The 26,072-nt window shown below is 37.4% G+C and overlaps 1 protein-coding gene across 17 annotated transcripts in view; it reads left to right on the top strand.

Moving 5' to 3' along the window:
* The window catches only part of BAZ2B (bromodomain adjacent to zinc finger domain 2B), a 153,136-nt gene that overhangs the window by 80,139 nt on the left and 46,925 nt on the right, over positions 1–26,072 (top strand). For 12 of the 17 annotated variants that reach the window (XM_074911482.1, XM_074911486.1, XM_074911483.1 and 9 more), the window contains 9 exons: positions 8,195–8,356; positions 9,931–10,124; positions 16,300–16,506; positions 17,166–17,564; positions 19,854–20,463; positions 21,746–22,042; positions 24,363–24,423; positions 24,969–25,077; positions 25,351–25,452. In XM_074911482.1, coding sequence (XP_074767583.1) covers positions 8,195–8,356; positions 9,931–10,124; positions 16,300–16,506; positions 17,166–17,564; positions 19,854–20,463; positions 21,746–22,042; positions 24,363–24,423; positions 24,969–25,077; positions 25,351–25,452 — 2,141 coding nt within the window. The remainder of the gene's footprint in view (positions 1–8,194; positions 8,357–9,930; positions 10,125–16,299; positions 16,507–17,165; positions 17,565–19,853; positions 20,464–21,745; positions 22,043–24,362; positions 24,424–24,968; positions 25,078–25,350; positions 25,453–26,072) is intronic. The other 5 variants (XM_074911492.1, XM_074911494.1, XM_074911495.1 and 2 more) reach the window with 3 other exon arrangements.

The raw sequence follows: 26,072 nt of genomic DNA on the forward strand, positions 1-26,072 counted from the left end.
TATATGCATTAGATTAGAGAGGTTCTTTTTATTCCGATTCACCTATTTATTTTCTTTGCAGCAATCAATAGTCTATTAAGTAGTCTCTGCAATAAACTTGATTGCATACCCTGTCAGGTCCCCATGATGCATGGTGAGTTAGGTCTCGAGTCTGTATGCCTTGCTAGGGAGATTACACTACAAATAAATTATTTTGGCATACTCCCAGGTCAAACAGACAAAGCACCTGTGTGAAACCATTATAGAATATATCACATACTGTTAGTTTAATTGGTTAATGCAGCACTAGTTGCTGAATAATTGAAGCATTCCAATCAAGTAAACAGATACTTTACCTGCTTTCTTCTTACTTACCCATTGCTGAAAATAAGAAGGTGCATTGGAAAAGAAGATTGACTCTGGAAAGAGGTTTAATTCACTCGCTGGAATGTTAGCAACTTTGGAAGAATATAAATCAACAGCCTTTTCTCACATGAGTAAATGATAGGATAATTCAGTGTTTGTGTTTGAGGGGCAGTAGCACCATCATGGGAAACTGTTCAAAGCTAAACAAGGCAATCTTTCTGTTTTGATATTATCAGACCTGGAAGGCTCTTTAATTTCAAAATAAGGATGTTCATTAACTTTTTATAAAAGGATTTTTTTTTTTTTTTTCCCCAAACAGAAGCTGCTTCTATCGGAGCAAAAACCTTCAGTCTTTTTGGAGTCCACTATTTCTCCTTAAATGAGACCCAGAAAAATTTTAAAATTGTGGACATAAATGCACAAAGTCACAGGGATGTTTTAATTGGAAAAGTCTGTAATTTTCCACTTAATTTTTCCAATTTATAGTAACAAAGATTTTATTTTTTTTAACACCAACTATTTCTTTGTCTCAGTCTTTATATAGAAATGACATTGTGGCTCCCAAAATAAATGTTGAGAGAGAGCTGATTTAGTGCCTAAAATGTAAAACTGCATAAACAAATTGTGGTGTTTTTTATAGTCCTTAGTTTTGTCAAAATTTTCATCTGAGGCTTGTAGGTATTTATTGTCTTCTGGAGATTTTAAGGATTCTGAATGCTAAGTGACAATAGCAAAATTGAAATAGATACATGAAAACAAAATGGTGGTTTACGGTTTGTGGAATGTACAACGATTTCAAATGTTGAGGGAGGATGTGATAAGAGTTAAAGCGATGCAGATGTTCAGATTAAGAACAAGGGTGTGAACAATAAATAGTAGAGTACAACTGCCAGTTCTGATACTGACAGAATACCCATAATGTTATACACTCTATGTCACAAGTTCTCAATTTTTAGAAATTATGTTGATAGTCAGTACATCTTAATTTTAGTGTCTTGTGTACATATAATTAAGAAGCAGTCTCTAATTTAATTTTTATCAGTAATTCTTTAAACATGATACCAGCCTTGTTTAGACTTCCTGCTTCATATTACTAACTTTATAGGCCAGAAGCTGATTTCTTTCTCAAGTGTTTTGACTGCACAGTGCAGTGTGATCCAGGTAGGGGCTAAACTTTCTTTGTTAGGGTCAAGACTATGAGAATAATATGTCAGATGTTAAAAAAAAAAAAAAAAAAAAAAAAAAAGTTGAGGTTACTGAAGAACATAAAAGCAGAAATATGGAGAAAGAAGGGGTGGGGAGAGAAAGTACTTTAGTAGGTGTAACTCAAGTACTTACATGTTTTAAAATTTTCTCTCATCTGATATTTCTTTTAAGTACTACACAGCTGAGTGAACAATTTTGAGTATTGTTTGGCCATGGAATTTAGTGTTTATTTGTAAGGAACAGACTTAGTATAACACTGAAACAGAACACTGAGCAACATAGAACAACATTGAAAGACTATTTCAGTGCATTGCTCTTTGGGTGTTAGAGGTTAAAGGAAACCATTGTATTCCAGCACCCAAATAATTTCATTTTAAACCACATTAAGGACTTAAATTAAAGCAAACCTCATTGAGAGTTGCCATGTGATTGATAGTTAAAATATGGCTTAGTAGATCAGTGATCTGTGTATGTTCCTTGTAGTCTTACTCCTCAGAGTTAATAATCTGCTGTGTTTGTGCCCAAATTATGTATCAGCTTTCTCAGTAGAGTGCAGTTCTGTCAATCCCTTTTGAAAATTCCTTCTTTTTTTTAAAAGAAAATTAGTCAAGTCAGCTTCTTTTTAACCTATAATTTATGAAGGAAATTTAAAGGTGTAGTCCTTGTGATTGCATTCAGGTTTGTTACCTGTGTACTTGCTTCTGTGAGAGCATATTCAGAGTTTATTAAAATGCTAATTTTGTGTGTGTGTGTGTTGAAGTGCTTTAATGAGTTAGCTAGTGTTTTGCTCTTCGTTTGAGTTAAGAGGTATCTTTGATGTTTCTCTATTCAGATGAGGGGTTTTGTGGTTCAAACCAACTATAAGAGTGGATGATTATTACTTATGTGTATATATAAACCATTCCCAGCCTTTTCTGTGCCTTTTACACTGAAGGACGTTCACCACTACTATGAAAACACCCATACAAGTAGTTTGGAATCGTGCATATGAGGCGTTTAGATTTAACTCCTGTTGGGAGGCATGTAGAAGGCAAACTTTGCTAGCACTGTAATGATTAATGAACAACACTGAAAGGAGGAAAATACACAGTAATTTCTGTCACCCTAAGCAGTTCTCTAGGTTTGCTGTGTAAGTTGGAACGTCCTTAGCATTGTTTAGCAATGCCATGTTATTTTTGTATTTCTGCTGCTTGGAGCACTGATGCTTTGTATTTTAAGGTATTATTTACATATTTATTCCTTTTTAGCTCTTTTGAAAGCCTTATATTGCACTGTGAAGTTCATTAATATTAACACAGGCATTCACAGTTATCACTCCTTGTTACTAAGAGACCAGTGTTGTTGAAATATATGTTGCCCTTGTGGAGTAATGCTTTCAATCATTTATCTGTGTAGTGGTTAGTAGAATTTCAAAAGCTGTGCTCAGAAATATTTAACCTATTTGAAGTAAGTCAAGACTGTTAAGGAGCGTGTTTAGTATGAAATTTTGCTATGCAGAGCATGTCTACAGTAAGTAACTTGAGCAAACGCTAAAATAAGAAAACTAAAGAAACACTAGAATTGCGAGACAGACTGTTAATGTTTTCATCAAATAAGAAAGAGGAAAAATGTCATTACAGTTCAGTTTATTGGTTCAAGACTTTGCTTTCCTTTTTCCTTTATGTTTTTCTTCTGTGTTTCTACATGCATATTTAAAAATTGATGGATTTTCTTTTCTGGACACACAGGATAATGGCTTAGGTAGCACACAGTGTGTTTTTTTAAAAGACCATAATTGTAAGATACTATAAAGTTACCTACTCTTTTGGGGGTGGGGTGGGGTGTTGTGTGAGGAAGGAAGTTGATAAATCTACCAAGCTCAAAGGATGTTTTAACTTGACCTACCTTCAGGGTGTCGTGAGACACTGCAATGCATTGCTACTCATGAGCACCGTTAAGAATCGCCGCTGTGGTCTGTGAGAAAGAAGCAAGGGTTATTTAAAAAAAAAAAAAAAAACCTTCACAAAAAAGTATTGTGATGTTTCCTAATTGAACTGTGTAGGAGATGGTAACTAAAATTTAGTATTATTACTTGAATATGGACATCAGTTGTGGAAGAAGGTACAGAAATGAGGTTTGGGATTTTTTTTAATGTGATAATTTTCTGAGTGAGGTTAAAGACATTTCAACTAAGTTCAGCAAATACAGAACTGAAATACAGTGTTTTTAAACTCAGATTGAAAGTATAAAGAAATAGTCACTATACACATCACCTGCAATAGTTAGTATCGGTGAAATAATGTGCAAATCCTTTCTTGTTTTGGAGGAGAAAAAAAGGAAAAAAAAAACCCACCTGAACCAGAAATTTGAAATCAACAAGAGGAATTTTCCTGGACTCTCTATGTATTATTTTGCTTTGTAGTTGCTAATAAATGAAAAATCCTAGTGAGTTCCCTGTGTTCATAACACCTAACATGATGAGATACTGCAGTCAGGAGATTGTTCCAAAATTATCCATTATATACACTAACACAATATTAGGAATAAAAAAAACTAAGAGGAATAGAATTAACAAACAAGGTCAAGTAGTGGTTTCAGTGTACAAAGATCTCCAAAAGTGTGGTCAGTTTGCAAAGGCCTTTGATAGTAAAGTGAGTTTCTTGGAAAACAGGGACTGTTTGGTCTTTCTTATGCTTTTGCCTCTTTTTTTCTTCTTTTTTTTTTTTTTTTCTTCTTTTTTTTTTTTTTTTTTAAATGGATATTCCTCCAACAAGAAATATGAAGGTGGCACGATAGAGGTTAACTGTTGCTAGATGAGCCTTTCCTCTAGGATTTCTAGGGGGTTTTTTGAATCACCTTTCGTTCAGTTCATTTCTACAGATAGAATTGCTCGGTGTGTTTTTGCTTGTATTGATGATTTTCTTGGAGAGGTGAAAAATATCTTCCATCTTCTGTTAGTTTGTCATTCCACTTTTGCAGAGGGATGAAGCCATGAAAGTTTTGATATATGAATTTTTAAGGTGAAAGCCTGGCAATGGGATAATGGCATTCTAATAAGAAAAAAACTAATCAACTGTTAATAACCGTAGTCAGATTTTTGAGATAATGATGGAATGTACTCATTGCTTATAGTCTGAAATGTGTGTTTTATCACAGTGGCATGACTGAAGACAGTGTTGAAGGTGGCATAGGTCTTGTGTAATACATTTGTTTCTTTATGGGAATGTGGAATACAAAATGGTTGCTAGGGGATAATGAATTGGATCGGTACCCGCCCTGGAAAGTTTTAAATAAGCACTGTGACTGGACCTGTTGACATTTTCATTGCTGCATGTAAAAATTTCTGTACTTCTGGCAGGAGGTTTGAAAAACAGTGTAAAATTTACTGAAATGATTTCTTCAGAAAACATCTTCTTGCCACTGTGTAGAAGACATTGTGGAACTCACTTGCTGTAGTCCACCTCTGCTGTCATTTGTCATCTAAGCAGCAAGATAATGCTCTCCACTGCCCACCCCCAACAAACAGTGCCTAGAGGGGGGTTATTTTCTGCCCCTCTTCAAGAAACGTGTTTAGAAAAACTCAAGTGGTGCTATTTCTGTGCTAGGGAAAAGAGGTGAGTTGTTAGGTGGGACACTCCTTGCAGTGAGAGACTGTTTACACACGTGAATGAGATTCCCTCCAGTGTGTGTAGGCTGAGTCTTTGTAGTTCAGTAAAACATACCACAGAGAAGGTCAAGCTGGTTAGGCTGTAACAAGTGATATCACTGTGCTGGTGATCCCACAGGTTAATTAATCTGGCTGAGAAGTACAGTAAATTGGCCTTCTGGAGCTTCAGCCTGCATAGCTAGAGTGCTTCTGTCAGAGCCTTGTTTGTTCAGAATTACCCTGGGTCTCTGCATACCTGTAGATGTAGATCATTGAAGAGTTAAGCCTGGAAAGGACTTCAGGGGGTCATCTAGTCCAGCGTCATAATCATAGCAAGGTCAGTGTCTGTCTTGTTTTTGGGACCCCAAACAGTACAGGGTGTTTTAATGCAGTTTGAAGAGCACTGAATTAAGAGGGATCCTGACTGCCCCTGCTCCTGGAGCCTAGGCTGCTGCTGACCACTGCTGCCAGGGCACAGCGCTGGCTAAGGCATGGCTTCGTGTTTGAGTCTCTTCTGCAGAGCTGTTCCCCAGACAGTCAGTCTCCAGCCTCTATTGTTCCAAGGGCTTATTCCTGCCCATGTGCAGGACTTTGCTTTTGTTCTTGTTGAGTTTCAGAAGATTCCTGCCAGTCTGTTCCCTCATCCTGTCTAGGTCCCCCTGGATACCAGCCCTTTCCTCAAGTGGGTTGACTTGTCCCCCCACTTTGATGTCTTCCACAAACTTTGTGAGAAAGCATTCTGTTTCCTACTCTGGGTCATTGATAAAGGTGCTAAACAAGACAGGTCCCAGGATAAAACCCTGCAGTACTACACTTGTGACAGGCATCTGGGTAGAGTAGAGCCCATTAGCCTTTGAGCATCCCACTGTTTTCTTACCCATCTAGTTGTCACTTCATCCAAACCATGCTATCCTAATTTGGATTAAATACTGTTATTGGGAGACAGTATTGAAAGACATGCTTAATTAGAGGTTAATGACATGAACTGTTCTCCTCTTGTCCATAAACCCAGTAATTTTATCATAGAAGGCATTCTGCACATGTCCAGGAATGTGTCCCTGCGTGGTTCGTACAGAGGGCTCACTGCAGCGTTTAGCATAAGTGACTGATTTGTAGTTCCTTTGATCATCCTTTTGGTGCTTTTTGAAGATGGGTGCAGCATTGGCCTTTCTCCAGTTGTTGAACACGTCTCCTAACCCGCATGACCTTTCGAAGATGTTAGAGTGCGACCTTGTCCTTGCACTGGCTGCTTCTGTCCTTGAATCAGATTACAGCAGTGGCTTGATTTGACTAGAAATGGTGACAGGTACATGCCAGTTGTGAGAGTTCATGGTATGTCCACTATATGCAGTCATAATGGGAAATTAATCATCGTGGTATTGCTGTATATATATATATTCATGTGTGTATAGGAATGGAAGGTATACTCACAAATCTGATGAGTTAATCAAAAAAAAGGCAAAAACCCCACAGTGTTTTAACAGCTTTTTTTGTATGAGTCAACTGTACCAAAGCACTTAGCATTGCTACCCTTTAAACACCTTCACAGAGCTGTATGGCCGGTGTAGGACCTGGCCAAGACATAACATTGCTTCCATGACTTGAATTATTTAATGTGCATTTGCTTGTTAAATTTAGGTTTTATGTTTCTAGCCCTTGTCACAATGGCATTTATGTGGTAGGTTTCTGATTCTTCTGCTTCTTTTAATGTGATGTCATTTCTGTTTTGATTGGTGGTGCGTGGGGAGAGTTACTTTTAAGTTTGGAAGAGATTTTTATTTCCTGACAAAATATTGCTGCCCCCCCCCCTTTTTTTTTTTCCAAACACACACATTTTCTCACATAAGATCTTTCAAAAGTTTCTTTCCCTTCAGTGGGATTTGAAAGGTTCTTTAATTACACTTTATGTTTTTTTTTCAGTCGTTGAGTAAATAAATGTGTTACAAAAAGATGTAGCTACTGCAGCAGATACTATAAAAGAAGACTGTGACACTTTTAAGAAATTCCTCTATGCAAAGTTGCACACCATTTCTCTGACAAGAGCAGTGCACTGGATATTTGCCTCTTAACATGGCTGTTTAGGCTCAGCAGTGCCTTATAAAAAAAAATATAGGTAGTTTGATCTTGCAGAGTTTCAAGAATCTGCAGAAAAGGATTACATAAGGGTTGCATAAATGTTCTAAATAATTGCTGCTACAGTAAAGAACTTTAAAAAATGAAAGTTGTAGGAACCTTATCAACTCCTTTGAAGTTCACTGTCCTGGGAAACAGAAGTCAATAACCATTTAAGATTAAAGTTTAAAACAGCAACAAAGCCAAAAAGAGTATTAGATTGTTTTAAAAATAATAAATCTTTATTCCTTGTTCAACCACTTGAATTTATGTAACAAGCAGCACTGAGCAGCCCTGTTTCTGGTTGTGAAACAACCTTTTTTAATAGGGATGTTACAGAAAAAAAGTAGAGACTGCTTTTTTTCCAGTCCAGTATCAAACCTCTTAGAGTGGGTATAGAGTTACTGCAGAGCAGCTAGAGATTAAATAGGCCATTTAATGGGGAACTGCTTCAGGTGTGTTTTTCGATGGGGGGCCTTGGAGTATTCCAAGACTGAGATTGCGGAGGTGACCAAAGCTGTTGTATTTTCTTGTGGTTCTGATGTAGGAGGACTGCTGAGGTAAGCATGAGTGTTCAAGAGTGACCTGTGAATATTGCTCCTGTATATGAGACCAGCAGTTTCATTTTGGGGTGATCACTGTCACATAACTTTCTATTAAGTATTTATTTTCAGAATGCGTTTAAATAAAACTGCGTTAATCTTTACCAGAATGGCTTTAATGAAATAAACCCAGAATTGCTGCAGGAAATTCATGTCATTTATGAAGTTCTGAAGTGTTGTGTTTTCTTCTTACTCCTAGTTTCAGTAAATCTGCTCTAGGTCATGCACAGCAACATGCTTACATAAATGTTTAAATATGTTGTTAGAACAACTGAAGTTTAGTTTTGTTTTCTTTGCGGTGCAGAATGGTGGCGAACAGCGGACACACACTCTCGTCCCGGGGCAGCTTTTTTCCCACCGCTCCTGGGAATTCCACCACTGTTTGCACCTCCTGCACAGAGTCATGATCCTGCTTCATTCCACCCAAGAACTACAGGAAAAAATAGTCGGAGCAGTATAGAAAAAGGTAATGGCTAAGGTTGTAGAGGGAATAATTGTATTGAATTTTTGCACGTGCAGAAAGATGCCGAATTTGAACATTACCTCTCATTGTTTATTCCTAAACAGTTGATTCTGTTAGCTGAGCATGAGACATACATAAGTATGGGCTTTCAATACCCAAATACTCTTTCTACTAATAATTTTCCGTCCCCTCTTTTTCCTTAGATAGTTTGTCTGGGACTGAGTAGTAGGGGAAAGATTTCTTTCAAAGTTTGTGGTTTGATTTAGGAGGCCACCTGCTTCCATAGTGAGTACCGTTCCTCTCTAGACAAGAAGCAGTCACCAGGTAATTATTTGTCGGGGGGGGGGGGGAGGCATGGAGGGAGGGGTGGCTGCAGCTACAGGATCTCAGTGAAAATAGCTCAGTGATGTTGGAACGTTTACTTGCATTTCAAACCAGTATTTAATGCAGCGGTATTGCACACCTTTAGAAGATGTAAAATACATTTGCTTGATGTTGGACACTCGGTCCGTCCAGCTTGGAGGGGAGGAGGCTGAGGGGTGACCTGGGGGCTGTCGATGGCTTCCTCACGGCAGGAAGCAGGGAGAGGTGCTGGTCTCTTCGCTTGGGGGCCCGTGACAGGACGCGAGGGGATGGTGTACAGCAGCATCAGCGGAGGTTCACACGGGGTATTAGGAAGATGTTGTTCACTAAGAGGGTGAACAGACTTGCCAGGGACGTGGTCATGGCCCCAAGTCTGTCTCTGCTCAGCAAGTGTTTGGGTGGTGCTCTTAGATCTGTGATATAAATTTGAAGTTCTCCTGTGTGGAGTCAGGAGTCAGACTTAATGATCCTTGTGGATCCCTTCGTACTCAGGATATTACATTCTATGTTTTACAAAAAAAGCTGCATTTTTTTTTTAAAGAGTTTTGGTAGATTTTAGGACCTGATACGTGTTATAAGACCAATCTAATAACAGTCCTGGGATTGCAGAGTAGCAAGTTTGTGTGGTTAGGGGTATTTTCTTAGGAAACAGTAGTCGTCTTGACCAAGAAATAAGCAAGGTTGAATGTGGATGTTGTTTCAAATGGCCTTCCCACAACTTCCCTCTCTCCCCCCTCAATTTTACACACTGCAAAATGGATAAAATATCTTGGATTTCATGTGGTTTTCTTTGGAGCTGGTTGTTACTTAAAAACGGTAAACAAAGCATTCTGAGAGATATTCACTGGAATGTATATTTTTGTGTCTTCTTTCTTCAGAATCTTTTTTTTCTGCCTCTGAATAAACTCAAGGATAGTTTGGGCTTAAAAATGGACAATTTCAGATTATTTTTTTTTCTCTCCTTACAGTGTTAAATGTGTTTGTCCTTTAAGTCATGGGTGCTCTGGATGTTTTAATTAAAATAACTCCATGAGCAAATTGAAGGGACTCTTTGGTGACAAATCTTTTAGTATATGTTGGGAGTAACTTGTGAGCAGTCTAGTATCTTGTTATGTGTTCATGGAAGCTAGATTAGTGTGACTGGGGCACCTCAAAGGAAGTATCTGCTACTTTGGATGTTTTTCAGTATCACTTTGTAAATCTGTCATCTTAAGGTATAAATGGATCACTGAATGGGAACAGTACCACTGCGGTGTCTGCTATCAGCACATCTGTACTATCCACTAGCATTGCAACATCTGCAGGACAAGTGAAATCTGTAACCCCGGGAGCAGGAGGACGCAAATACAACCCGGAGCAAAACAAAGTTCAGCTTTTGGACACCAGAGCTGACAAAATCAAAGATAAGGTAAATACACAGAAAATACCTTATGATTCAGACAAAAAATTGACATGGTAAGTGTTCTGATTGTGTACACAGCAGCATTTTTAAGTGTTCTCTCCCAGTACAAAATATTGTGCGTTTTTTTTCTTATTATTATTATTAGAGCAAGGTCTGTACCCTTGTCTCTGGATTGTTTTGGGGTTTTTTTGAGTTGTTCTTTTTGTGTTTGTTTTTTCTTTTTTTAATATCTTGGGTTTTTGACATGCTTATGAATGCTTAGAATTACATGCTTAGGAGTCATTCCCTACTGGCAGCCATCTAGACTAAAATACTTCTATTTCTTGATATTTATTTATATTTTTGTCCTGTGAGTGAATTGTGCCTGTTGCTTCCTTTCTTTCTGTTATTGCATTACATTCAGCTCCCAAATATGAGTGTTCCTAGGTGAGAGGTTGGCATTTTCAAAGGACAGTTGGTGTTTGCATGTATCTGCATAAAAGTAGCTGTTAGCACTAAAATGGTTCATTTGTGTAGTGATACGATGTTTAATATATTGACAATTAGGGAAATTATTAACATATTAAAGAACATTTTCCCTCAAAACATTCTTCATGTGTTCAACAGTTGATAACTTTTGAAGGTATCAAGGTAGTTATAAGTATTTGGGAAATCTTAGACTTTTTTTAGGCTTAAATACTAGAAATAGCTCTTTCCTTCCTAATATTCTGCTTTTATCCTGGATATCTATATGCAAAATGTAAGCTTTGTTTCTGTGGTGCAGAGGTAAAGCTTTTTCCAGATAATGTCTCTGTATTTCTGATTTACTGCAGTTACACAGAATACCAAATAAATTACTGTCTTTTAATATCTCCAAATACCTTCCCTAAAAGTCTATATCTTAAGTAAATGAACAGAAGCTTTTCAGTTCACTTTTTGACTCCTTGCCTTATTCAGAAAACTGAGCTGGTATCACTGAAAATTTCACCTCTTTGCTTCTTTTTCAAATTTCAGTCATGATGTTTGTCAGTATTGTTATCTTCTCCTTCATATTATCATTTGTCTTTAAGAATAAGTTCTGTGTCTTGATATTTTCTTTTGATGTGGGTACTGGTTTCAAACTCCAGTCTCAATTTGCTAAATACTGAGTTGCTGTGAAACAATGTACTCAATGAATTAGCATACCTCCTTCCTTAAATTTATTTAGTTTTGTATCTTTACATTTAAATTATCTATCTAATACAGATAAATTTCAGGTTCTCAGCAGTTTTGCTTCGTAAGTTTTTGTAGTAATTTTTCTAATACTTAAGTGGAGTTCGCTCCTGGTCTTACTTGAAACGCTGACGTACTAGACTTCCTTCTAATCCTTATTCTTAACTCCTTTTCCTCTGAAACTTTTTGAGGTAATTGGTATTTGTTAATGTAATGATTTGAACAAGCTTTCCAGTAAAAACATACAAAATACTCTAAATGAGAACTCCCAACATGAGGAGAAGATGGAGAGATAATTTTAAATTTTTTTTAAGAAAAAGCAAAGCTCATACCACGCTGTTTTTACAGTTGGTGAAAATCTAAAGAGTTACTTCTTGTGCGATGTTTTCTTCTGGTTGAACTCTAGTTCTTTTGCCCTACCATCTTAGGGAATCCTAAAGTATAGTCTGAGTGTAATATAAACTTTTTTGCCTGTAATGTGTGGAAAAACAACTTGGAAGTTGATAGAAGCATCTGATCTTCAAAGTTGTAGTAGTTAAAAGTTCTCGTCCAGTTCCTTTTTCTAGGGTGTGTATTTGATCATTCAGAGGGCTCTACATATCAGGCAACGATAAACCCGAATCTTGTCTGAAACCTGAGTTTAATATTGTGTCACATATTCGATCATCACTGTGTATTTGTGGCATATCATGTTATGTCTGTTGAGCATAGATGTCATTGTGATGTTCTGGTATGCTACTCATGACTTGTTTCTTACATACAAAAATTTGGTAGCCGTGTTTCCCTTTTACCTTACTGTGCTGGTCACTGTCGATAACTTGAGCATACTTTGTCTTCCTTTAAGCCTGTCCTGTTTGTGGCCAAGATAAAACTGAGTAAGCAGAAACGCTTTATAAATAATCATTCATCTGAATGTGCTGCTTCAGCCTCACAAAAGAAATGTAAAACTGACTGCCTCTTTATTGATTGCACTAGTGTATTTGTGGGATGAGGAAGGTCAGCAGGATTTGTACATTGGCAGAGCAACAGTCTTCAGGAAAGAAGGCCTAGCTGGTGAACTTGAGTCTCAGCTGGTTTAGAGAGAGTCGCCTGCCATTGTGTGCACTGGTGAGACCAGAATCCACTTCGAGCTCTTGCTTTTGGGCATTTACTTACCTGGATTCCAGAATTGGCATCAGGATGCTGGGTTATTAACTGTAGTCACATCCTTTACCTTTAATATCTTGGCTATTACAATGTTGTGTTTCCTGTATAAAATTCAGTACTTTGAGCTGTGACTAAAATATTTTGAAACTGTCACTTTAGTCACCTTTTTGTGGGACTATCCCATTGAGTCATTAAGGTTGACCTACTTTTCTTGGTACTCTTATTCAGTCTAGATTATTGCTTTCTGAACAATGGTCATTTTCAATTAGCATAACCATCCAGCAGTTTTGCAATAGTCAGTGAACCAAAACAAAGTATGAACTCTATTTTTATTGAACCCACTCCTGCTTCAACTTTTAGGACTATGTTCTTGCCAGTAGAGGAACTAATCGGTGTGAAATTTGCTTTTTTAATATAACAATAATAATAATTTTTTATTGAACATATTTCTTGAGAAGTCTTTTATTATATTTTTCTAAATAATATATTTTTTTTTTATATTCTATAAATACCTGCCTGGTCTTACATGTATCTTTAGAGGTCTAGTACTCTCTTTTTTTTTTTTAATTTCCAGTATATTTCAAATGAAGTAAAAGAGTACTTACTTTTTGGTCTGTACTTTGCCTTCTCTTTTTTGACTATTTTCTTTTGTGTCAGCAAGCTTTTATAATTTCTTTCAAGTATTTTTTGTTGCTCTAAATGTCTTCACAGAGAGAATTTTTCTTTACAATTATCTTTCTCTCTTTCTGACTTACGTGATTTGATTTAGTCCGAATTATTTATTTTCTCTGCAGTTTACTGGCGCTTTTTTTTTCCCCCTCCTAGCTGCTTTACCTTTTATGCTGGATTTGATGGAAACTTCTCTATCAAGATTAATCCTTTAATATCGACTAAATGCATTAGTTTAAATTTTCCCTATTATTACATTTTCTCCAAGCTACTAATTTGCCATCCCTTCTTGTGGAATCCTCCTAATTCAACTTCTTTGTATTGCTTTTAGCTATGTCAAAAGATTCTTTTTATGAAGTAAAAAGTTCCGGGGAAGCGCTTGTGTTTCACAATATAGTTAAGTGCCTAGTTTGTTTTGAAGCATTTTATTACTCACAAGTTATACTAAATTTTGCTTCAAAATTAGCTGTCCTTTTTGTTACTTGAGGTAGTTCTGTGTGAAATGAGACTTCTGTGGTGGATGATGCTTGGCACTTGCCACCTTCTTTTTCACAAAATGTTTCTGACTTCTTTCTTGGTATGGTAATTATGTTCTTGTCTGCAGTATGAAGTGATAGATTTGTAAGATACAGCAGCTGACATGTTTTGTAAAGGTAGATTTAAAGTGTTGATGAGTGAAAGTAGACACTATAAGTAAGCCCATTATGTACTCTCCTTTTTCCAGACTGTTACATGCATCTCTTCAGAAGATGATGTTATGAATATGTATGTCATCAACATTGTGAATAAACTGGATATTTCTGATTTTAGTGTTTTGGATGTTTTCCACATACAGAGATAGGTAGAGAACCGTGAAGGGGAAAAAACTAGAGTAGAATCCTAGACATGTGATTCCAGGAGGCATTGTTACTTTTACTGCTTCAGATCGTGGTCTCGTCCTTCATTTTATGATCTTAACCTTCACGAAAAAATATTCTGCATCTGTGCCAAATATTAAACAGGAAGATACTTAAATGATGTAAAGGACACCAGTAATGAAACACACAGGACCTACCATAGGCCGGCATAGTTATTTAGATCTGTTATTTTTAAGTGTCTACATACATTCATGTTGTTGTCTGTTGTGTAAAGTATCAAGTGACACCTTTCTGAATTGAGTGTGAAACAATAAATCCAAATATATACGCTTAAATTCTTGAGATTTCCCAACAGTGAAACAATGCATGTGACAGTATGTGCTAGGTGTGATGATATGAAGTGTTACTGTGTTCACAGGAATTGATAAAGAGAACCTATCTTAAGAAAAACAATAGATACCAGCCAGTTGACAAATAGATGACAATCTGCATACAGCTTTCACACCTCACAGCTATTTCACAAAGTAAATTGAATCGCATTATTGTGGTTTAACCCTGTCCAGCAGCTGCTCGCTCCCTCCCGTGGGGTGGGGAGAGAATCGAGGGGCAGGAGTGTGAAAACTCATGGGTTGAGGTAAAGGCAGTTGAATGGAGAAAGCAAAAGCTGCAGTGCAGGCCAGGCCAGAGGAGGAATTCATTCCCCGCTCCCTGGGGCTTCGCCATGCGGGACGGTGGCTTGGAAAGGCAAAAGCCTTCACTCGGAACGGCCGCCCGCCCTTCCTCCGCCTTTCCACCAGCTTTTATTGCTGAGCACGATGGTGTGGGGCAGCCCCCGGGTCGGTGGGGTTCCCTGTCCCGGCTGTGCCCCCTCCCCGGGGCTGCTGGCTGGCAGGGCAGGGCGAGGAGCAGAACAGCCCCGAGGCCGGGACCAGCAGAGCCCTGGGGGAGCAGCGCTGCTGCGCTCCCTGATCCCTGCACAGCGCCATCCCAAAACAGTACACACAAATTTATGTTCTCCCAATAATTTAAGTGAATTTCTTCTTCATAAGACAAGAATTTCTGACATAAAATTGTTCTTTCTTTTTAACCTCTTGTTTTATAATACACCTATAATAAAAAACTAGATTTGAACTTTTGGGGAGAGTTTTGTTAAGAAAGCATGTAGTCCTAAAGCACTGTTTCTCTGATGCTCCTGTCTGCATTGTTATCTAGAATTGCTGCAACTTTTTTGCTCTCCAGTCACCTCTATTTTTGCTGTCCATCTGTCTTCCTTTTGACTAATTTTAACCTTACCTTAACCTCAGTGACTCCATGTGCTCTTTTTAGATGCTAGATAACTACTTCTGTGGGCTGACACCTGTAATATTCTTTCACATGTTTCTCTACTTTCCAACATCATTCTGTGAACTCTTATGTAATGATTGAATACACTTCAATGCAGTAATACATGCTTTCATGTCTCTCTCGCATAGCCGCCATCGTAACAGTTCCTTCAGGTTTGTTTTTAAAATACACATGTTAGTTTTAGTTAGCTCCTCAAAAAGCTAACTTTTCTCATCCGTTGCAGCTTAAAATCTGGTCTTGCAGTGTCAGCATTTTGGAGTTCCTTTTTTTTTTTTTTTTCCTTTTTTTTTTTTTTTTCACCTTTCTCTTTCTGCATTCTTATGTGTTGTGTTTTTTTACTTTCCCATTCTGGTCTCTAAATGTGTTCTTCCCAATAATTTCAATATAGTATAGTTGTCACCGTATTTCAGCGGATTTTGGTCCATTTTTCAGAAGAAAATCCCAGAAGCATTTTGATGAGCCTACCCTTTTCAGTCCTCAAAACCTCACATTTCTGAGCAGCGCATACTGTGAAATTAACAACTAACGTAGTTAAATGAACGTGTCACTGAAAGATACTGATGAAATCTAATGTGTATTGTTCTTCCTTTTTTAGCTTGCGACAAAGCTTTTGGTTTAAATTTTTTTTTTTTCGGAAGCAATACATTCTGTGCAAGTTTGCTAGACCTGAATTCTAGGCTGATTTTGTAGGCCTAAATTTGATATATTGCTTTGAAAGGTAGTGATGCCAACTGTTTTGCCAGTGTGGGGAGTCAGAAGAATATTTCAGTGGAACCTTCTGACCAGTTTTTAATTTTCCTCCTCTTGTGAAGCACTTATTTAGTCTTATGCAGAGACAGTTAGTTGTGTTCAAGGATTGCAGATCACTTTACTCCAAAGTCTTACTGCTTTTTATTTTAAAGATTATGTATTATAATATGATGATACAACCGATTAAAGCTGAACCATTAATAGAGCATTTATCTTCCTGGTAGAAGCCCAGAAAAAAAGCGGTGGAAAGCTCTAGTAACAGCGACAGTGATTCAGGCTCTTCTTCAGACACCTCAAGTGAAGGCATAAGTAGTAGTGACTCTGATGATCTAGAGGAGGATGAAGACGAGGAGGAGGACCAGAGTGCTGAAGAGAGTGAAGATTATGAATCTGATTCTGAAAATGAAGCACATCGTAAAAACAAGAACAAGGTATGACACCTCACTCTGCTGCTCAGTCTTGTCACTGAAAGCTGCTTGTGAAGAATTGACCTGTGTGCATTTGTACCAGTGAGCAGTTACTTAACTGCATGATAATGAATGCAAAGAATGCTCTTCTTGAGTTTGCTTCAAGGTTTTCTGGGGATTTTTTGCTTCCTTTGTGTGCATGCATGTGAGTGTTTCATTGTTCTTAATGGTCTAGGTGTTTTAACGGTACGCTGTTAGTTTTGTTATAAAGTGGGAAATACAAAGAAATTTAAGTGCTGTGTGCCAATAGTGAATGGGAAATTCATCTTTCTATGGATGTTCCTTTGGCGGTTGTTTTTTTCCTAGTAGGGTGGTTACTTTTTCTAGTCAAGATTGGAATCTTGGGTATCCTCTTGGGTTTACAGTAAAAAATACATTTAAAACCAACCGTGGTTTAATACTCCTTCTCTACTAAGCATTGTCTTCACATGCTGAAACTATCTGGGGGGAGAAAACCCCTAAACAATAACTATACTACAGGATTGATTATAAAATTATTATTGTTCATCCTCTGCCAAGAATATTGTAATTGTTTCATGGGGACTGATGATGCACCTTTTTTTTCTTTTAAAAAAGGATCTTTAACCGATCTATATCACTAGTCAAAAATACGTATTTTACAGGTGCTAATGCATAGTGGCGTAACAGATATGAAAACTGATGGACAGAAACATGAAAAGTCCCAAGAAAAAAGAACACACCAGCAGATACCTCTTGTTGTGTCTGATTCCCAGACCCACTCATCATTCCAGTCCCAGCAGAAGCAGCCTCAGGTTTTGTCACAGCAGCTTCCGTTTATTTTCCAAAGCTCTCAGGCAAAGGAGGAATCTGTGAACAAACACACAAGTGTAATACAGTCTACGGGATTGGTTCCCAATGTGAAACCTTTGTCTTTGGTACATCAAGCCAAAAAGGAAACCTATTTAAAACTCATAGTTCCTTCCCCTGATCTACTCAAAGCAGGGAATAAAAATACCTCGGAAGAATCTATCTCTTTGACCAGCGATGTAAGATCAAAACGGGTGAGTGAAAAATCACTGTTTTTTTAAATTATTTGTAACCTGCATTGCCTGATTAACAAGATACAACATTGCGCTATCAAGCGCTTTTAAATATAATGTTTAAAAATTATATGTATATTGATTTTCATGTCATGTTTTTTTGACATGTTTTTAGAGTTGTTACGGATTTCTAAATGAGATGCAAATTAACTAAATTGTATAAACTGTGGTGGTGTTTTGTTTGTTTGTTTAAGGGTCCCTGAACTATTCCATAACTTTCTCTTGGAGACAAGTCATCTACTTGGTGGTGTATGTGCACACCCTGATACATACATGATGTAATCTTATACACAACTTACTGTCACATAACGCCAAGCTTGAGCATCGTGCTCTTCACGTAGTGTAAACTTACATCTCTGCTGACAGCACTCGTGTACTGGTGAGAGGACAGTGAAATGGGCACAACGAAAGCAAAGGCTTTTGTCATGCATCTCTTGAGGAAAGTGTGCAGTTAAAATCAACATCAAAATAAGAAAAGTACTCATAGGTAAATTGTGTGGCCTGGAAATTTCTCCTATGCTGCTCCTAGTTTCAGTCAGAACGCTGATAGGGTACTTTCCGGATCTGGTATGGAAGCATGGCTTTGCTTTGTTTCAAGTTGGATAGTTTTATGTCAAGGTAATTAAACTTACTTATTTTAATATTAAATAATGTAGTTGAAAGCCTTTTTAAAAAAAGTGTTTGATTTAATCTTGGGGTTTATTTGCTCTATAAAGACAGGATATTCATGCACTGATAGCTGTTAAAACTCAGTATGGCCATGGCAGTAAATTTGATCTTCCTTTTTACTGGTCAGGACTCTACAACATGTTCACATTGGTCTGTTGGAACAGTTCTGTAGTTTATAAAAATTCTTTGTAGATTCTCAGTTAGTGGTGATTATGGTGACTAGGGATGAATTTTCATAATTTCTCTTCTGTTAGATTTGAATGGGGATTAGAAGAAAATCTAGCATTTTGGAAATGTTGAGGCTTCAGAGATAGATAGATAGATAGATAGATATACACACATATATATAAAATCAATATCTTAAAAAGTACATTTACCAAGGCAGGTTTCATTATTAAAAAAAAAATTTGTTTTAAACTAAGTAGTGTTGGTGAAGAGTAAACTGAACGCTGATTCACAGCTAACTCAGTCCTCAGTGAGGACTGAAAAATATTTCTAATGTCTTTATTCCTAGACCAGAAGAGAAACACTATTTCTCCTCTCACCTCCCAGTTACTTTGTAAAATTCAAATAAGCTAGTCATTTACCTGGAATGGTTAAATAAATTACAATTATGAAAACATACGTCTTTACCATTGGAAGAGGATTCTGCTGTCAAAATTTAGATGATGAGTCATTAGCCATTTAGTGGTTTGATTTCTTTAAAAATTTTACTGAAAACATGCACTGTGTGAATATTTATTTTCTAGGTTCTCATAATTTCATAGTTGGTTTTAAATGTTAGTAACTTCAAGACTGTATTGTATTTGACTTAATATTTAAACATTGATTTAAAATGTACCATCTTTATCCATTCTGTTTATTCCATCAAAGATGATGCATTTTCTTTTATTTTTCCTTGGAAGAATCTCGAGTCTAAAGACAGTGTAAGCTTTACATGCATTTCTGAGTCACTACTGATTTTTACCTGAATAAATTTCAGGTACTACTTTTTCAGAGTTTAAAAACTAGCGTATCATAATACTTCTGAGTTAATTCCTTTTTTTTTCCCATGTTTTTTTTGATAAAAATTTTCTATGCCAAGAGCCTTCTCTTGGTTTTCTGCTACTACTGTAGCCACTGGTGTGTTGTATTTAACCTTGTGCTTTAAAATGAACAAATTACTGCAGCTAGTTTTACATTCACTAATGAGCTTTTTATATGCTGAAATGAGTGAAAAGGGGGTTTTCCTATGCCAGTACATAAGAATAGTCTCTTAAAAAAAATTTTTTTTTCAAGATGCTTAATATCTTTATGAAAATCACTGTCTAGAGTGATGTAGCAAGTGAAAAAGCTTCCCTACATAATTTAGATGTGTTTCATCTTGAGTTCAGTTTGTCTTCTCCTACTTGATTTACGGTGAAAATCATGAAAGAGACTTACATGACTTGCAGTTACTCATCTCTTCTGTTGTAGCTAGCACCTACTTTGGACGTACTAAAAATAGCTTAGCAGATGTTTAAGATTTCATAGAGTTCACCTGCCTGAATACTTTAAGAAAAATAAAAATGCACATTTTATTCCTCTGTCTTATTTCCTTAGGAACAATATAAACAGACATTCCCAGCAGCACAGCTAAAGAAACAGGAATCATCTAAGAACCTGAAGAAGGTTATTGCAGCTTTGTCAAGCCCCAAACCAACATCTAGTTCACCAGCTCATCAAAAACTCACATCCCTGGAAAACAACCATTCTAATCCATTCCTGACAAATGCACTTTTAGGTAATCACCAACCCAATGGAGTTATTCAGAGCGTCATCCAGGAGGCTCCTCTTGCACTTACTATGAAACTGAAATCCCAGAGCAAGATCAATGAAAGCGTAGCCATTTCTAGTAGTGCCCCCTTTTCTTTGCCAGTAAACTTAAGTGCATGTGGGAAAAAACCAACTGGTAACCGGACACCTGTTATGCCCTCTACCTCTCCTGTGTTACCTGGTTCAGGAAAGGATAAACCAGTCAGCAATAATGCAGTAAATGCAGTAAAAACACAACACCGCCTTCATTCTGCAAAACTGGTGGTGGAGCAGTTCAGAGGGGTAGACTCAGATGCCCCCAGCAGTAAGGACTCTGACGACTCAAATGATGATGACGACGACGACGAAGATGAAGATGAGGACGATGAAGATGATGATTCTGATGATAGCCAATCAGGTGGTTTAACCTTTTTAATAGGAAAAGCAGAAACTTTATTTTTTGAGTGTTGAAAATATGCATTTTCCACCATATTTTAAAATAGGGGTAGGAAATTTTGGGGCAGCATGGCCCACACAGTGTCCTACAGATATCCTGGAAAGTAGCATGTGGCTCTTAGTTCCCCATTGTGTCATATCCAAAATCATGGTTTTGGTATTCTGATACTTGGTCACATGGCAAGTGCAGTTTCAGCTGTCCTGGTGAGATGGCTCCTCAGCCTTCCAGATCAGCCACCAGCCTGCAGCTCATGTACTGCTTGGGTGGCAAGGTGCCCAAGGAGGGGTATGGAGAGAATGGGCTGGTTAATGATTAATTATTCTGGCAGGCAGAGCCCATCCGCAGAACAGGCTTCCCCAGCCAGAGAGGAACTAAAAAAAGGCCTTCAGATTGTCAAGAGTGGCCAGAAAAGCATGTTTCTGGGCTTCATTCAGGAGCACAGTAGTCAGTGAACAAGATTAGAGCAAAGTACCAGGGCAGTTATAAGGGCTGCTGTGTTCACAGATAGCGCCCAGACTACTGTTTGAAAAGCTCTAGTGCAATTCAGACAGGCAAGGCCTGTTTAAAGAGTTGATTGTACTCCCAGTCACTCCTTTCTCCCCTGTGTGCTGATATCCCTTCGGTCCAGCTCCACCTTCATTATTCTCTTTCCCCCTCTCATCCACACACCCTGTACTCAATCCTCTTTTTTTTTTTTTTTCCTTCCTCACAGCTGTAGCCTATCTTCAGTTCCTTATCCTGTCTCCCCTTTACTCTAACTCTTTCTTTGCCCAGACTGCCACACTTCAATTCTGACACCGGTCAGCCTGTACCCAGCTCCATTGTTTGCTTCGTCTTCATGTTAGACTTCACAACCTGTGAGGTGCCCTTCCTGGGGTAGAGTTCAACCACTGCCTGGCTCACGGGGCTCATGTACTTAGCTGTAGCTCATTCTAGGATAAACAGTCTCTTAAAATACTGCAGCTTCTGTCTCTCATCTCTTCATGGAAAAACAACTAATTTCATCTGAAACAACAGTGCATTATCATGCAGAATTACTTCATGCTGTCATATTTGTAGTCATTTTAAAGTTTAGGTAGTTAATTATAGCTTTCTATTTATACTCAAGAGATGTTATTAAAAAATTTGAAGTCAGAAAAGCTTATTTAGTAAGACAAAAGACTTTGCAAGCATTAGAACTTAAATGTATTTGCCATTAGTTATCAAGTCATAATGTGCCTATTGCCACACTTTTTTTAAACAGAGTCTGACAGTAATTCTGAGTCAGATACAGAAGGGTCTGAGGATGAAGATGATGAGGATGATAAAGATCAAGATGAATCGGATACAGACACAGAGGGAGAAAAAACTCCACTGAAACTGAATAAAACGTCATCCTCTGTGAAGAGCTCTTCCATTGGTCTTGCAGCTCATTCCACCCCGCTTAATCTTCAAGTAGCAAAGACCCCAAGCTCTGCGCCAGCTGCCTTATGTCCCGAGTCCCAGCCTGCGGTTTTTCTTGGGACAGCACCATCTACTCTTACACCAAGTACACACTGTGGTATCTGAATGTCTTTTGTTATAGTACAGCATAGCATCTAAGTGGCGTGTGTTATAAAAGTAGTTATGACTGGTATCAAGTAATATATTGACAAAAGAAAGAAATTTTTTTGCAGTAAGAGCATTCATTCATGGGAACAACCTCCCCAGAGATGCGGTAGAGTTCCCGTCACTTGAGGTTTTCAGGGTGTGTTTGGACAGGGCGCCAGATAATCTCATCTCGGCTCCCTTTCCCATGAAAGGTTGGACAGGACAATCTTTTACGGTCGCTTCCAGCCTGGGTTGTGTCGTGGTTCTGTGATCTTCTCGTGGGTGTTTGCAGCAGACATTAAAACCAGTCAGCAGAACTGCAAGTTCTCAAGACCTGAACAATACACTTAGTCCAGGACATTTTAGCTCATATAATTGTTGTAAGAAGGTAGGATGAAATAGTCAGAGTTGATATTTATTATATGAAAACTCTTCATTATTTAGTCTTTGTTATTTACCATTTTATTCTAAGCTAGTAATTCTTATTTCCAATTTCTATACATTATACTTTGCATTCTGAATCTTCTTTTTCTGCCCATTTCTCAACAAATTTAATAGCTGTTTAGTTAAAATATAACTTTATTAATAATTCTTTCAAAATTCTCAGTAGAATTTAGGGATTATGAGCAAGGAATTATTTTTAAGAAGTTCAAAGAAAGTACATGTAGTATTTGCTTGATGTTATATAGTTTTATTACAGTCCTTCATTTGGTGACTATAAGATTTAGTAACTACTACTGCTCCAGAAAAGAATGCATTTTTGAAAGTCACACTACTTAATTTGCATGGTAACAATTAAATGAAATTGCATATTTACTACTTTGATATTTAATTAAAATGCAAGTAAGTAGATTTTAAATGGGGACATCCGCTCATAAATTGTTTTTTATATTTGTATTCAGTGGAATAGGAATTTCATTCCATGTCATCAAGCGCATTAACATTGAAGTAGTGTAATGTAATCTACTTCATATTTTTCCCAGAAACAAACCTATTAATTGCACAGTTTATAAAAGATTTCCCATCCATTAGGAGTAATCCAAATTGTTAAAATGCAAAGTTAATTTTTTTTGCTCAGGAATCTGGGTTGATTTATGATGCCTTGAAAATGGTGATAGTGGATTTTTGTCTGTTTATGGAGGTGGGAGGTAGAATAAATTATTTTTGTGTCCTTATTTTTAGGTGTAGTACTTTTTTTCCTAGTAAGAATCACCATAATCCAATCAAAATATTTTTGTGTCCATTTTACCTAAAGCTGGTCAGTCACTGAAGAGGTCTTACTTTTCTTCTCTGTATCTCTTTTTCACTGGACAACTCATTTTTTCAGTTCACTTGTATTTGGACAAGCAGTCTCCCTTCCTCCACTGTGACTATTAGAAGTAACGACTGTGTTACTTAAGAGGGTGGAGGTGTGCCCAGGGGTTTGGTGTCAGGCAGGAGCAGTTCCCCAGTGCTTTCTGTAGAGGCCTGGCACTGCTGCTGGTCACGCAGGAGGTCCGCTGGAGCCCTGTGCCGCTGCACCCTGTGACCCTTGCCTGGCCCTGCAGGTCGGGGGCACATTGCGAGGTTCAGTCTGGTAAAGATGCTCTCTCATGTCTGTTACCATGGGGAAGGGATATGTCATGTTCCTTACGTGACGTCCAAACGACTTTTTTGAGAAATGCATCTTCCAGAAGTTTGTCTGTGAACACAGTCCATGTCCTACAGTGCTCTCAAGGAGGCCTGAGAAAAGTACCAGCCTTTGGCACTCCGTAAAACCCCACATTTGACAATTGTCTCTATCGTATTATTGATCCAGTCTCTTGACTAGCGCCAAACACAACATCTATTTGAACTTTGAAAAGCTGGAATAATACTGAAGATTTTCTGCATTTGGCAGTTGACTGCAATCTATACACAGTGCTCTTTCAAGGCAGAGCCTATTAGAATTATGGGTTTTTAAAGCAGAGTGCTTTTATTTTCATCTCTGTGCTGAAAAAATTTAAGTATGGACTAGTATAGAAGAACAGGTGTGCAAGGCATTATTTTAGCAATATCTCAGAGCACCAAACAAGGCAAGCAGCTGAGTATGGCATAATTTGGTTTGCTTCTGTTTACAAATTTTAGAAGAAGAGGTTAAAGGAAACAGAGGAAAATGTATTTCAAAGGGAGAATAGTTACGTTTATTTTCTTGGTTCTTGAGTTATGTAATGGCTAGAGTGTAAAAATGATATAAGGATAAAAAGTATATTTTAGGAACATGTTTTAATTTCTTAAGTTCTCTGAGGTATTAATCAGAAATTATGTTTTAGGTATTTCAAAAAGACGAAGAGTAACAGATGAACGGGAGCTGCGTGTTCCTCTCGAATACGGGTAGGTTGTGTACAAACTTGATACTCTTGAAAGGGAGATAGTACCTTCAAAAGTCAGTTGTAAAGAAATGACAGTTGAACATTTTTGAGGCTGAATAATTAAGGAAAGGGCTTCAGCAACTTAGATTTCCAACTCCCGGTGACTGTGGATCACTTTAAAAGTGTCTGCATATTTAGTATATTAGTTTCTGTGCATCAAATTTGCTCTTTTGCAAATGATCTATCTCTTAGCAGTTTTGCCACCAGAAATCCCGATGGCTAGATCTGAGCCAGTATAGACTCCACATAACTCCCTGAAATACAATTCTAAGCCATTTAAAATCTGGTAATATGTAAGTAGCTTGATATAAATAAATCCATATATAGTCAGAGTTTGGACAGCCTACATAATAACAATTTCTGGGTTTGCCTATTTGATTTATGATACTCTTGTCAAGTTTTAGATACGTCCTTTTTTCATTTTAGGTAAAAATCTTAGATCGACATTAATTACTTGGTTTTTTTAAAAAGTGTATTGTTGCATGCAACTATTTCATGTTACTCTAGCTGGCAAAGAGAAACCCGAATAAGAAACTTTGGTGGTCGTCTTCAAGGTGAAGTAGCGTATTTTGCACCTTGTGGAAAGAAGCTGAGACAGTATCCTGAAGTAGTAAAGGTACGTTCCTTTTTTAAAATTCTGTGTTCTGATGCTATGAAGCATGCTTGCTCTTAAGAAATGCCATTTTTTCCCTCCAATAAAGATACTTATTTCAAAATATCCTGTGATGTGAGGTGTAATGTATCTCAGTCTGTTGCTGATTTGATCTCCTATAAATGCATATCCCTTTGATAGAATATGCAAAACATTACACTCACAAAGTTAGCTGTACATCAAAGCTGGGTTGTAATTATTTACAAGCTGAAGTGGAAAAATATGTGATTTTTTCAGTATCTCAGCAGAAATGGAATAATGGATATCTCAAGGGACAATTTCAGCTTCAGTGCAAAAATAGGAGTGGGTGACTTCTATGAAGCCAGAGATGGACCGCAGGTATCCACTTTTTAAAAAGTAAAGTCTTTGATCCAAGGAACATTAACTTAAATTTAGGTGAAGTAATTTCTGCTACAGTCTGAAGCATTGCTTGTTTTTAGCTAATTCTTTCTAAAAATTGTGCATATTTCTTAATAGTAGTTATATTTAGATGCTGAGAGCTTGATCCTGGGCAGCGTTGAAAACTGCATCCCTCACTGATTTTATTAGGAAGTTGCAGGAGTTCAGCATGCCTCATGATCGGCTCTGAGCCTGGATTTGTCTAGTACAAAAGAACTGACCTACACCTTTTATCTTTGTCACTGTTCATGTATTTCTGACTAAACTCTATTTCTGCCTTTCCTGTATAAACCTAATATTGATAGCAGTTTGTTTGTGTTAAATCACACACTTTTCATGTGTTCATGTGCATAATATATATAAATGATATGTTTAAATAAAAGTGTTTCTTGTATCAAGAATACTATCTGAGCTTCCTGAAGCGTGAGATTTTTATGGCAAGGAATCCTGAGTTATACCAGTTATACTTTACAGTGGTAGAACTCTTAGACTTTGTGTAGATAAACCACACAAGGATAAGAAAAACTAGAATTTTAAGGAAAAGAATACTGTGTTTGTGT

This window comes from Athene noctua, chromosome 7, assembly GCF_965140245.1.
Source record: "Athene noctua chromosome 7, bAthNoc1.hap1.1, whole genome shotgun sequence".
NCBI lineage: Eukaryota > Metazoa > Chordata > Aves > Strigiformes > Strigidae > Athene > Athene noctua.